The sequence below is a fragment of the Pantherophis guttatus genome, chromosome 3, assembly GCF_059756535.1.
Source record: "Pantherophis guttatus breed Tessera chromosome 3, ASM5975653v1, whole genome shotgun sequence".
Lineage (NCBI taxonomy): Eukaryota > Metazoa > Chordata > Lepidosauria > Squamata > Colubridae > Pantherophis > Pantherophis guttatus.
In genome coordinates this window covers 213,968,754-213,982,409 of record NC_142065.1, presented here as the reverse complement: position 1 = coordinate 213,982,409, position 13,656 = coordinate 213,968,754, and the positions used below count along the sequence as shown (strand labels likewise).

The window sequence follows — 13,656 nt, the reverse complement described above, 5'->3', positions numbered from 1 at the left end:
TGATCCAACAGGACCTTTATTGAGTTCTTGATATATTACTCAAGGGGGAACATGAGAAGAGGCCGAATTGTGCTCAGATCTTCAACCGGAGCTCGAAGGCGGCATTATCTACACGCCTGCAGTTCCCTTGTCTTTCTTAAGCCTTCTTCAAAGGAGTTAAATTATCAGAATAACGATCTTAATAGGGTTAGCCATTGGACGGTTAAGCGCTTGGCGACATCATATTTAACAGCCTGAAATAAAGGTAATTCTCGCTTTAGATGCAGACAATATGGCATCTCGGCTCATGACGGATAATCTCACTGCCTCCGTTTCTGATCTTCCCGGAGGAGGAGAGAAAGAAACCCGGTTCCATCAGGCAGGCAGGATAAACAGCCTGTTTTAAGCGATGGAGAGTCAACGTTCAGACTTTTTCCTCTCCTGGAGGAAAAAATCAGCCTGGAAAAAGGTCCGTGGAAAAGAAAGCAGCACATGGCAAATGAGAGATGGCAGGAAAACTTTGCGCTGCCCAGATCTCAATGCCACAGAAAGTCAAGGGTGGGAAAAATCGGCCCTCCTGAGTCTCCCCTTGGAAAATTTGATGGGGAATTGGGGGGGGAGGTAAGGCTCTGAAGGATGGGAACAGGGCCCCTAACATGTCCTTTCCCCCAAGCAACGTTCAACAACAGGGAGGGAGGGAGGAAGAATTAATTAATTGTTTTAGAACAATTAATCAGTGGAACAACTTGCCTCCAAAAGTTGCGAATGTTCCAACACTGGAAGTTTTTAAGAAGAGGTTGGATAACCATTTGTCTGAAGTGATGTAGGGTTTCCTGCCTAAGCAGGGGGTTGGACTGGAAGACCTCCAAGGTCCCTTCCAACTCTGTTATTCTAGGAAGGAAGGAAGGAAGGAAGGAAGGAAGGAAGGAAGGAAGGAAGGAAGGAAGGAAGGAAGGAATAATGCATCAAGAAGATGAATGGATGAGGAGGGAGGGAGGGAGGAAGGAAGGAAGGAAGGAAGGAAGGAAGGAAGGAAGGAAGGAAGGAAGGAAGGAATAATGCATCAAGAAGATGAATGGATGAGGAGGGAGGGAGGGAGGGAGGGAGGGAAGGAAGGAAGGAAGGAAGGAAGGAAGGAAGGAAGGAAGGAAGGAAGGAATAACGCATCAAGAAGATGAATGGATGAGGAGGGAGGGAGGGAGGGAGGGAGGGAGGGAGGGAAGGAAGGAAGGAAGGAAGGAAGGAAGGAAGGAAGGAAGGAAGGAAGAATGCATCAAGAAGATGAATGGATGAGGAGGGAGGGAGGGAGGGAGGGAGGGAGGAAGGAAGGAAGGAAGGAAGGAAGGAAGGAAGGAAGGAAGGAAGGAAGGAAGGAAATTTCCTTCTTTAGCCAGGAAGAGGAAAACGGAAAGGATGGACCAGCCTAGAGCAGTCCAAGGCCTCATCTCTGCCTGAGACGGAATCAGCACTTCATCCCTGGGGGAAATGGCCTGACCTGAAAGCCCAGCACCTTCGAAGTGACCCCACCCTCTCTGAAGTGACACCCCGCCTACTTCAGGCCATTAACTCCTGGCAAATAAAAGTTTGGCCCTGACACCTCCGAGCACAAGTGCCTGCATCTGCATCTGTGCCTGTGCACCAACTGTATCCCTAATCCGAAGGTAGACTCCTGTGCCTATTGCAAAAGAAGACTGGTTCTTATTTGTTCATTTTAAATTTAAATATGAAAGCCGTCAGGGGGACTTTGGGCCAAGCTCCAGGAGACGGGGAGTTCTAGTCCCGCCTTAGGCATGAAAGCCAGCTGGGTGACTTTGGGCCAGACACACACCCCCTCTCTCTGTCTGCCAACCCACCTCACAGGGTTGTTGTTGTGAGGAAAACAGGAGGAGGACAAAGTATTAGATATGTTTGCTATCTTGAGTTGTTCATAAAAATAACAAAGGCAGGAAAGAAACAAGCAAATGTAAGAACCAGGACACTGTTCTGCAAACTAAGGCCTTCCAGACAGACCAGTCTAGGCTCCCATATATATATATATTTAATTTGATTTATATGCCGCCCTTCTCCGGAGACTCAGGGCGGCTTACAATGCGTTAAGCAATAGCCTTCATCCTTTTGTATATTTATACAAAGTCAGCTTATTGCCCCCACAATCTGGGTCCTCATTTCACCTACCTTAGAAAGGATGGAAGGCTGAGTCAACCTTGAGCCTGGTGAGATTCGAACTTGCAGTAATTGCAGGTAGCTGGTGTTAATAACAGGGTGCTTTAGTCTGCTGCGCCACCAGGGCTCTTCATTTCCATTTTCCTGGAAGCTTGCCTAAAAGCTGGGGTTTATGGAAACTGGTGTCCCAGTATCCAGAGGGAACAAGGTTGGAGCTAGCCTGCCCTTAACCCTGGTTGTTTCTTTGTTTACGTTTACGTTCCCAACTAAAAGCCCCCCATTTCCCCATTGCAGATAAAATCATAACTGTTTTTTTTTAAAAAAAAAGAAGGGGTTCTACTGGCAAACCCCACAAATTCACGGTGCTTCTGTTGAAGCTCAAGCCGCCTCCCCGAGGGATATAAAAGCAAGAGAAACAGGGAATAATAATAATAAAAAAAAAAGAAATCCCCAAAGGAATAAAGGAAGAGGAGGAGAGAAGAAAGCCGAATCAATAAATCTTAACCTCATTGGAGCTCTTATTAAGTAAATTAATTTAAGTTAATTTAACTCGATCACGACTCCCGATCACAGTGATTTAGCGATGGGGGGAAATTGCATTAGGAAAGGCCACACAGACTAGATAGGAGGAAGGGAGGAAATTAGATCCACTTAAGCCATGTGAATTAATAGGGAAATAGCAGGTGTAAATTTCGCCTTATCAAGAGGGGGAAAATTATCTTCATAAATTTGTAGAAACAGCCCCCAGGTCGCTCATCAATCTATGGAAAACAAAAATATTACAAAAGTGCGGTAAAATTAATTTAAAATATACTCCCGTCTACTGTCTCCAGGAAAGTTTGTGGTGGAGCAAATGCAACCTCTCCAGATAGGGAGAAAGGGGTCAGCAAGGAAGGAGCCTCCAGGGCTGGAGAAGGACAACATGTCTTGGAGATGCCTTCATCTTTGGGTGCCCACCCAGCCCTTCTCCGTGCTTCCTATCCCTGCCCTACCAGCCTCTCCATCAAAGGACCAGGACAGGAACCACTTGTCCATTTTTTCAAGGAGGAATCACATCACCATGGTCATCATCAAGATTATGGTCATCATATCCATCATCATCATCATCATCATCATCATCAAGATCATCATCAAGATCATGGTCATCATATCCCTCACTGTCACCATGGTCATCATGACCCATCTCCATGATCATCATCAAGGTCATGATAACCATATCCATCATCAAGATCATCATCAAGATCATGGTCATCATATCCATCGTCGTCGTCGTCATCATGAAGATCACGGTCAGCATCATGATCATCCAGATCATGGTCATCATATCCATCACCATAACCATCCTCAAGATCAGGACTCTCCAAACCTGTCCGACTGAGGAATTCTGGGAGTTGAAGTCCAGAAGTCCAGAAGTTGCCAAGCTTGAAAAACCCTGATCAAAATCACAATCGTCACCATCATCATCATCGCCATCAACATCATCACTACTACCATCATTACTGTCTACAGCAGGGGTGGGCACCTATGGCCTCTTGACCACCTGTGGACTTCAACTCCCAGAATTCCCAGAAGGCTGGCCCAGGAATTCTGGGAGTTGAAGTCCACAGATGGACAAGGGGCCCACCCTGATTTATATCACAACAAGCCTTCAGCCACATAAACCCATAGGGGTGTGAAGTCTCCCAGACTTCTGATAGGTCTTTCTCTGAGGAATGCCAAGCTGAAATATGAGATCTACCTGCCTACCAAAAGGGGTAAGGAGAGCTTACGAACACATCTGGTTGACTTTGCAAAGGTTGGCTCAAGAAGGTGTCCCATCTCCAGCTCCTTGGACACCAAGCCCAACCAGGAAGGAGGCAGATGGTCCAGCTGCATCAGACGAGGCAACTGGAGAGCAGAAGGCTAGATCTCGTTTGGCAGCTCTGCTTGGGCTTCCAACATCTCAGGAGGCAAGGAGGAACCTCCAGGGAGACTGAGAAGCAAAAGGCCACCTACACAAATCGGAATCAGAGGCCCTGGAAGAGTCATTCATTTTGGGCAGAAGGCAAAACAACAGGACTCAGGACTATATTTTAAAGGCTCTCCAAATATGTTGAACATTATAAATACAGACAGTCCTCAATTTACAGCTATTCATTTAGTGGCCATTTGAAGCTACAACCCTGAAAAAGGTGACATGACCGTTTTTCACACTTACGTCCATCGTAGCATCGCCATGGTCATGTGATCAAAATTCAGAGGCTCAGCAACTGGCTCATATTTATGACGGTTGCAACGTCCCGGGGGTGTGTGTGTGTGTGTCACGTGATCCCTTTTTGTGACCGTCTCATGAGCAAAGTCAACGGGGAAGCCGGATTCACTTAACAACCGTGTGACTCACGTAACCAATGCAGTGATTTGCTTAACAACTGTGGCAGGAAAGGTCGTAAAATGCGGCCAAACTCACTTAATAACTGTCTCGCTTAGCAATTGAAATGTTGGTCGTAAGTCGAGGGCTACCGGTAAATTGGTGCCAAGGATTCCATGGGCCAACATAACACGCTTGGCAAAGGACAGTCAAAAAGTGGGGCAAATTCCCTTAAGAAATGTCTCGCTTAGAAACAGGAACATTGGGCTTAATTGTGGTCGCAAGTCAAGGATCGCCTGTAAATGCACCGTTGTAAGCCGAGTGTTGCCTGTATTTTCCTAGAAAGTGGAATTGCAGTGTCAGACTATGCTGCTATCTCAAAATTAAATGAATTTCCAAACTGCCAATCTTTAAGGAAATCTTTCTTTAATTAAGCACAGCCACCGGATCATGACTCCGCGCGGACAAGACTGACCTTTTGCCCCCCAATCCCTCCCTTTCCGATCCCCAAATCTCTGCTTCTCATTGGCTATCTTCCAAGTCATTCTTCAGACTTCTTTTTCTCGTCATTTCCCAGGAATGTGCCCCCTCCCCTCATTTCCACGACAACCCGGCTTCAAAGGGATTTAGCAGGCAAAAGTTTCAGAGTTTATCTCTCGCTCTCCTCTGCTCTCTATGCCAGCGTTGAAACGCTGACATGTAGCTGATTTTCTCCAGCCAAACTGACACACACGTTTTACACAATAATTCCAAATAATAATTTTCCTAAATCCCTCGCCTCGCCGACTCCTCTCTTCCTCGACGCAAAATTCATAAATGAAAGCTTGGCATCCCCACGTGAAAAGCAGGGCAGCCTTCCTTTGGACCGACTCCGCTATTTTTAGGAAAGGGATCGTGCATTGTTTTGAGGCAGGGTGTAGTAAATGGGCGAGACTTCCATTTTAAACGCCTGAAATAGCAATTGTTTTGACACCGTCAAACGCTTCTAAATTGCTGGTGACAGAAGTTCCCAGAGAAAGCATCTGCTTCCTAATTTTTAAACTGTTTTCCAACAGGAACAAATACTGAATGATCAGCTCTTTTTTTTTTTAAACCCCTACCCCCTCCTCAAAAAAAAAAAAAAAAAGGATTATCAGCGTTTTCTTTTATTTCACCCGGTAATTGAAGAAGTTTATTCTGATTTTTTTTTAAAAAAAAAAAATTCATTTTCCCTCTTTTCAAGCCAGCTGCCGGCCTCGTTTGTAGAACTTTATAATATATTCAGGCACCTTAAACTAATTACTGACAAACGGCTATTGATCATCCGTTGTGGGTTTGTGTGAATGTGTTTCTAATGTACTAAAGCAGAGGCCTTCAAACTTGGCAGCTTTAAGACTTGTGGACTTCAACTCCCAGAATTCTCCAGCCAGCATAGCTGGCTGGAGAATTCTGGGAGTTGAAGTCCACAAGTCTTAAAGCTGCCAAGTTTGAAGACCTCTGTACTAAAGAGTTGCAAATATCCTTCCTCGAACCTCAAGGCAGAGACCACAACCCAAGTTAGCCACAAGCCGTCATGATAAGATGGAGACAACCTTGGGAAGGTTATGGGAAAGAGGCCATGGCTCAGGTTGAAAATGGAAACGGGCCCCCGATAAAAACACAGGTGCTTGTAGTTCTCGAGTTAGGACCATCATGGAGCCTGCCGTCACGGTCGTAACACACGAAGGTCATGAACATGACCTGATTTTTTTGCCACTGCTGGCAAAAACTGCTGAAAGGACTGGGTTCTGGATGACACAAGGCTCCACACCCATTTGCACCACTCAGGTGACCCCAAGTACACAGATAAACCTCCAAGTGGCCTCAAGGACCCTCTAAAAGGATGCAAAGGACCAGCTTTTGCCTGCAAGGAGTATCAATCCTTCCCCATCATCCAGTCAGAGCTGAAGAAGCTTCTTGGATGAGAAGCGAAATGTCTTCAAAGAAAAAACCAGAAAGTCCAGTTTCTTGTGACTTCGACTCCCGAGCCTGTCCTAACAGAGGAAGAGGACTCAGAAGGTGATGGGGAGGAACTGACTCTCCAGGATCCTCCTCTCTGGCAATGCCTCAGTTCCATCCGAAGGCCAGGAGGAACAGCCTGGGATGTGCCAGGAGGAAGGCATATCGGAGCACCCATTGATAGGGAGCGAGGAGGATGAATCCTGGCTTGATCCCGGGCAGCGTCGGAGGGAGAAGCGTGCGCAGCAACGGAACAGGCGTGGGAGGGCCAGAGATTGAGCTGAGTCACGGAGCCACGCCCCACCAGGAATAAAAGTGGGTGGGATTGCTCTTCAGGCTTTGTGACGGACAAAAGTTTAAACTCTAAAGAGTCACATTGTGAATCCTGCACTTCGGCTCAGATACATTTTGGACTAAACTCTTGTGGATAATTTGTCGCTTTGGAAACGGACTGCGGATAAGGCCTCTCCTGCTTCTTGGGAGTACTAATTGGACCGGGCAGGCGTTTTACAGTTAGCTGCCAGAACTCTCGTCTGCCAGGAATTCTGGTCTGTTTATACAATAAATTATTGGCAGGCGTGTTTGATACTGCATCTGTCTGTGTGAGGACGGGGGACAGAACACATTTGCCTCTTGAAAAAAAAAGCACCTTTGGGACAACCAGAACCTGGAGGACTAAGAATCTCTACAGACTTTTAGCTACACAATTTGGGATGAACACTGTTGGAATGGTGCAGGAGTAGGAACAGATTTCCAGGAAACCATTAGTGCTTCTGTTTGAGATGCAAACAACCCAGACTCATCCCCAAAAGTCTGCGCCCGTCTTCAACTGTGAAGGGACACAGGGCAGAAACTAAGCATCCAGCAGCCAAGAAGGTTCCACACTCATTTGCACCACTCGAGTGACACTCCAGGTAGCCTCAACGACCCTCTAAAACAGTGTTTCTCAACCTTGGAAGCTTGAAGATGGGTGGACTTCAACTCCCAGAATCCCCCAGCCAGCAGTGCTGGCTGGGGGATTCTGGGAGTTGAAGTCCACCCATCTTCAAGCTACCAAGGTTGAGAAACACTGCTCTAAAAGGATGCATAAATTCTTCTGTTCCCACCATCAGTCAGAGCTGAAGAAGCTTCTTGGATGAGAAGCGAAAGGTCTTCAAGAAAAAAACAGGAAGGCCAGTTTTGATAGCCATGGGAATTTCTGGGCTCAAGTGTGGTTGTTAAATCGGGGGCTGCCTGGATACGTTGTGTGAATTTTCTTGGCGAGAGGAAGGGAGGGCATTCCCCATCTAACGACAGGCCTCTCGCGTCGCTATGAAAACACCCCTCCGGAAGCTCCCCGTTCTGCTGTGAATTAAGACGCTCGTGGGCGAGATCGCTTTGCAACCCTCACCTGGACGACGAAAGCCTCCTGGCCTTCCAACCGTGAGCCGGGCTGGCACCGGAGGCTGCAGGGGTCACGGGAGGCCCCGCCGACTTCTTCACCAGCCTGTAGCGAGTATTGACCACGCGGTGGGCCGCTGGGCTGGTGACCAGGACGAAGCTGGGACCTGCGGAGGAAAAAAGACACGTCGGCTTGAAATAAGACTTTCTTATTTCATCAAGCTGGCCTGGCCTAAGTTTTTCCCCTTTTTAAATGGAAATTTTAAATTTGGTTTTAAATTACTGGCGTTTTAAATTTGTTCAGCCAAATTATTTAATTCGTTTTATTCTATTTTAAATTTTGTATTTATATGTTTTATTCTATGGCTGTTCACCGCCCTGAGTCCTTCGGGAGTAGGGCGGTATACAAATTCAATAAAAGTAAAGTAAAGTAAAGTAAAAATCAGAGGGGCAAAAAAAAAGGGGGACCATCATCGTTCCTTTATTCAGCACCTGGCTGCTCTTTGGAGAACCCGAGATCCTGATTTGGGGGATTCTGGCGCCACACTGGGGAAGCAATTCCATCAGAGGTTTGTTAACACAATTAGGAAAGGCATTTGTGATGCTTTTTAATGAACTCGTGCTGGATGCCTGGCAGAACAGGGACTTGCCGGCATTTGCCGGATGAGATGCTCAGCGGAGAGGACGGTGCCAGGGCGTGAAATCGGGCTGTCCGGGGAATCAAGCGGTGTGTGCCACGTGTGCGAGCGAGAAACCGAAAGAGAACATTTGGTAGAGCCTTGGTAGTACAGTGGTCTAAGGCACCCTGTTATTAAGCTGGTTATTAAGACCAGCTGCCTGCAATTACTGCAGGTTCGAATCTCTCCAAGGCTCAAGGTTGACTCAGCCTTCCATCCTTTCTAAGGTAGGTAAAATTGAGGACCCAGATTGTGGGGGCAATAAGCTGACTTTGTATAAATATACAAAAAGGATGAAGGCTATTGCTTAACGCATTGTAAGCCGCCCTGAATCTCCGGAGAAGGGCGGCATATAAATCAAATTTAAAAAAAAAAAAAAACATGCCATTTGCGGGCCGCCTCTTCCTGGCTCACCAGTGCCGAGAACTGGGCAGCATAACAGAGAAAAAGAAGAAGGAAAAGAAACATCTCCGACAAAATGCAGCTTGGCTCACTTGCTTGAGTCATACGTGACACGTGGTTCAGCTCAACGGGGACTTCACTGGGGTATCTCTACCCCCCAAAAGCTCCCTCATAGCAAATGGAGACCAGGGGAGGATGAGGTTACCACTTCATCCACCCGAATGGCAGCAACAGGTAGTCCTTGGCTCACGACCACAACCGAGCCCAACATTTCTGTTGCTAGGTAAGACAGTTGTTAAGTGAGCTCTGCCCCATTTTATGACATTTCTTGCCACTGTTGTTAACCAAATCACTGCAGCTGTTAAGTTAGGAACTCGGTCGTTAAGTGAGTCTGGCTTCCCCATGGACTTTGCTTGTCAGAAGATCGCAAAAGGTGACCCCAGGACACTGCAACCGTCATAAATATGAACCAGTGGCCAAGAGTCAAAAACTTTGATCACGTGATCACTTTTGATCACGGGGATGGTGCAACAGTCGTAAGTGTGAAAAACGGCTGTAAGCAGCTTACGTTGTATCTTCGAACGGTCACTAAGCGAACTGTTGTAAGCAGAGGACTACCTGTATTGCATTTTTGCATCGGCTGAATGTTCTAGAGCAGAGGTTTGAAGACCTCTGCTCTAGATCCTTCCTCCCATACCGCGAGTGACTTTGGATGCGTTCCACATCCATTTAGAAAGAAGACCTTTATCGGAGAGGTCTCGGGGCTCCCAAACAGATTTATGCATTTCATCATTTAATAACAATATTTTGCAAGGTGATAGAAACGCCGTTTTTTTCCTCCCTGCTGAAGGCTCCTTGCAATTAACAGCTCAATTGTTGGATTCTCTTCCTTTCTGGTCTGGCTAGCCGGTCCTTTTTTTTTTTCCACCCCCCCCCCCCCAACAGCTTTAAGGAATGCATCTAATTGCCCGACTTTTATAACGTACAGCTGTAACTGCCCAGATAATTAAAGCTGACGTGCGGTGCTGAGACTTTAGCTCTGATTTGAAACGATGGCTCCCCCTCACTTGAAATTATTGCAATTATTGGTGGAAAAGTGGGAAAAAAGAAAGCCGTATATTTCTTTTTTTTTTTCCCCCTGAATTTCTTCTCCCAGGCTTGGTGAAGGCAAGTTTAATATTCCCTGTTGGCTACCTTGGACTATTTCAAAGGGCACAAAATAAGGGGAAATCTATCAGGAGTGGCACCACAGAAGTTAAGAACTGAGTTGGAAGGGACCTCCAAGGTCTTCTAGTCTGACCCACTGCTCAAGCAGGAGCGTCCATCCTTGGGGACTTTACGACTTGTGGATTTCAACTCCCAGAATTCCCCTGCTTGCCTGCCTGTCTGCCCCTTTCCTTTCCCTTTTTATCTTCCTTTCCTTCTTCTCTTCCCTTCCCTTCTTTGCCCATTTACTTCTCCTTTCCTTTCCTATTTTTCTTCCTTTCCTTTCCTCTCCTCCCCTCTCCTCTCTCCCCTTCCCCTTTTTATCTTCTTTTCCTTTTCTTTTCTTTCTCCTCATTCCATTACTTTCTCCTTTCCTTTCCTCTCTCTCCTCCTCTCTCTTTTTATCTTATTTTCCTTTTCTTTTTTCCTTTCCTTTCTCCTTATTCCATTACTTTCTCCTTTCCTTTCCTCTCCTCTCTCTCCCCCTCCCCCTCTTTATCTTCCTTTCCTTTCCTTTTCTTTCCTTTCCTTTCTCCTTATTCCATTATTTTCTCCTTTCCTTTCCTTCCCTTCCCTTCCTTCCTCCCTTCCTGCTTCCCCCTCCCTTTCTCTTTTTTTCCCTCCCTCCCTTCCTTCTTATTGTGAAGCACCCACTGATATAAAGGTAGTCCTTGACTTACAATTGCAATCGAGCCCAACTTTTATGTTGCTAAGCAAAACGTTTGAGTAAATCTTGCGCCATTTTACGATCTTTCTGGCCACAGTCGTTAAGCGAATCACTGCAGTTAAATTAGTAATATGGCTGTTAAGTGAATCTGGCTTCTCCACTGATGTGGCTTGTCCGAAGGTCGCAAAAGGGAATCAACGTGACCCCAGGACATGGCAACCGTTATAAATACGAGTCAGTTGCCAAGCATGTGACCCCAGGAGACGCAACGGTCGTAAGTGTGAAAACCGGTCCTAAGTCACTTTTTTCAGTGCTGTTGTAACATCCGACGGTCATTAAATGAACGGTTGTAAGTCGAGGACTACCTGTACGGCACCCTCCTGATGGTTATTCCAGCTCAAAATAGTTTAAATGCTCTGTGGAGATTTAAATTCCACATTTTTTTTTAAAAAAAGTAAGTCAAAATAGTTTATGTTCCTTTTAGACTTGTGGACTTCAACTCCCAGAGCGAAGCTGGCTGAGGAATTCTGGGAGTTGAAGTCCACAAGTCTTAAAGCGGCCAAGGCTGGAGACCCCTGACCCAGACAACTGTCTGGAAAGACGGGTTAAAGCGAGAGAAAACAAGTGGACTAGCGTCTCTATTCCAAGGGGCAGTCTTCACTTCAGGGCGTGGGCCATCCCTTCGGATCTATTCCAACGTCACCCTCCGTCAAGCCCTCCTCCGTTCCCCCAAAGGGTTTCCTGTTCAGCTACACGACTCACAAAAAACGCTTTGTCTCACAACACACAGGCCCTGCCCTTCCCTTTTGCTATCTCAGGATTCCTTGCAGCCTCTGCGGCTCTCCAAGGAACCAGGACCAGCCTTCTTTACCTGGACGGACTTCCAAAGCCCACAAAATATATCTGTCTGTCTAATCTAATCTAATCTAATCTAATCTAATCTAATCTAATCTATCTATCTATCTATCTATCTATCTATCTATCTATCTATCATCTATCTATCTATCTATCTATCTATCTATCTATCTACCTACCTACCTACCTACCTACCTAAGGAGATATATATAGATATAGATACCTATAGATATCTAATTTAATATCATATCTATATATGTAATCTATCAATCACTCTATGGAGAAGGGAGGGAGGGAGAGAGAGAGAGAGAGAGTCTAGATATTTATTCTCTATCTAGCTCTTGTCTATCTATATCTCTACCTCTACACCTCTCTCTCTCTCTCTCTCTCTCTCTCTCTCTCTCTCTATATATATATATATATATATATATATATATATATGGAGAGAGGGAAAAAGATATAGATATATAGATACCTATAGATATCTAATATTAATATCATATCTATAAATGTAATCTATCTATCAATCACTCTATGTACATCTCTCTCTTTCTCTCTATATATATATCATCTGTATCTGTATCTATATATCATCTGTATCTATATCATCTATATCTAATCTAATCTATCTATCTATCTATCTATCTATCTATCTATCTATCTATCTATCATCTATCTATAAAGGACAAATACAGCTAACACACCAAAGCACTTCCAATGCTGGAGCATTCACAACTTCTGCAGGGAGGTCATTAAGGGAGGTTTTACCCTGTTACAACTCTTTTGGCCAGAGTTGTTAAGTGAAACCCTGTGGTTGTTGAGTCAGCAACGCAGATGTTAAAGAGAATCTGGCTTCTCCATTGATTTTTAGTTTGATGACCATTCAAAGTCACCAGAGGGCTGGGAAAAATGACTTCATACCACTGCAACATGCCCGTGGCCACGTGTTCAAAATTCGGGCACTTGTTCCAATATATGTTTTGATTGGGGTTTTTTTTTTCAAAATATAAAATACAAAGAAAAAAAAAGTAGTGGAAAAGAAAGAAGAGGGGGAAGGAAAAATAAAGAAATATAGAAAAGAAATCCGAGCACTTGTTAAGTGATTCACTGCAGTTGTTAACTTAGTGACACAGTCATTAAATGAACCTGGCTTCCCTATTGACTTTGCTTGTCAGACGGTCGCAACATGAAGCTGGAGCGCTGCAACTGACATCAGTACATGCCAGTTTCCAAGTCTCCAAATTTTGATCAGCTGACCACGGAGATGCTACTACGGCTGCAAGGGTGAAAAACAGCCTTGGATCACTTCTTTCAGTGCCATTGTAACTCCAAATGGCCACTAAACGAGTGGCTGCAAGTCGAAAACTACCTGTAGTGACTCAGAGACTCAATCGCCCCCATCCGCTCTCTCCATTGCCAGCCAAGGCAGGAGCTCCACTCCAGAGAGGTCCAGGTGGAGATCCAGCAGGAAGGAGACCTTGCGGGATCCCATCTGGAAAACCTGCAAACCCCCACCTGGGGGGAGCCCTCCTGGCCGCCCCCGCCCCCCTGACTTTTCTTCCAGAGGGCCTGCACCGACCGAGGCCGCAGTGCAGCGCCTGGCACGGAAGGGCCGTCTGTCGGTGCTCCTATTTCTCTTCTCCCTTCCTGGCTGAGAGCTTTTGTGTAGATAATCATGTTATTTAGATAGGATGTTGGTTTAATTCCCTTCATTACAGGCTCCCGGGGTTGCGATGTTCCCCCCCCCCACTTTCTCGGCCGTGATGTATTCCCCGTGGCACGTTTCACTCAACTCAAACGCTCTCCGCTTTTATTACGAACAATGCCCCGGCGTCCCCGTTATCAGCCCGGCGCACACCATGCGCCTCCTCGCCCGAGATCCAGAGGTCAGGCCTAATGACTAATCGATCTCATTAGCTTTCCTAATTAAAAACTTTACTACCGCAATGGAAGGCAAACCACAAAGAAACTGCTGGCATCATATCTGAATGGGATATGAGCAT

General features: G+C 45.9%; 1 protein-coding gene across 2 annotated transcripts in view; it reads right to left on the bottom strand.

Moving 5' to 3' along the window:
- Window positions 1-13,656, bottom strand: part of ZC3H3 (zinc finger CCCH-type containing 3) — a 203,565-nt gene that overhangs the window by 100,934 nt on the left and 88,975 nt on the right. For both annotated transcript variants that reach the window (XM_060681781.2, XM_087891407.1), the window contains exon 4: window positions 7,857-8,013. In XM_060681781.2, coding sequence (XP_060537764.2) covers window positions 7,857-8,013 — 157 coding nt within the window. The remainder of the gene's footprint in view (window positions 1-7,856; window positions 8,014-13,656) is intronic.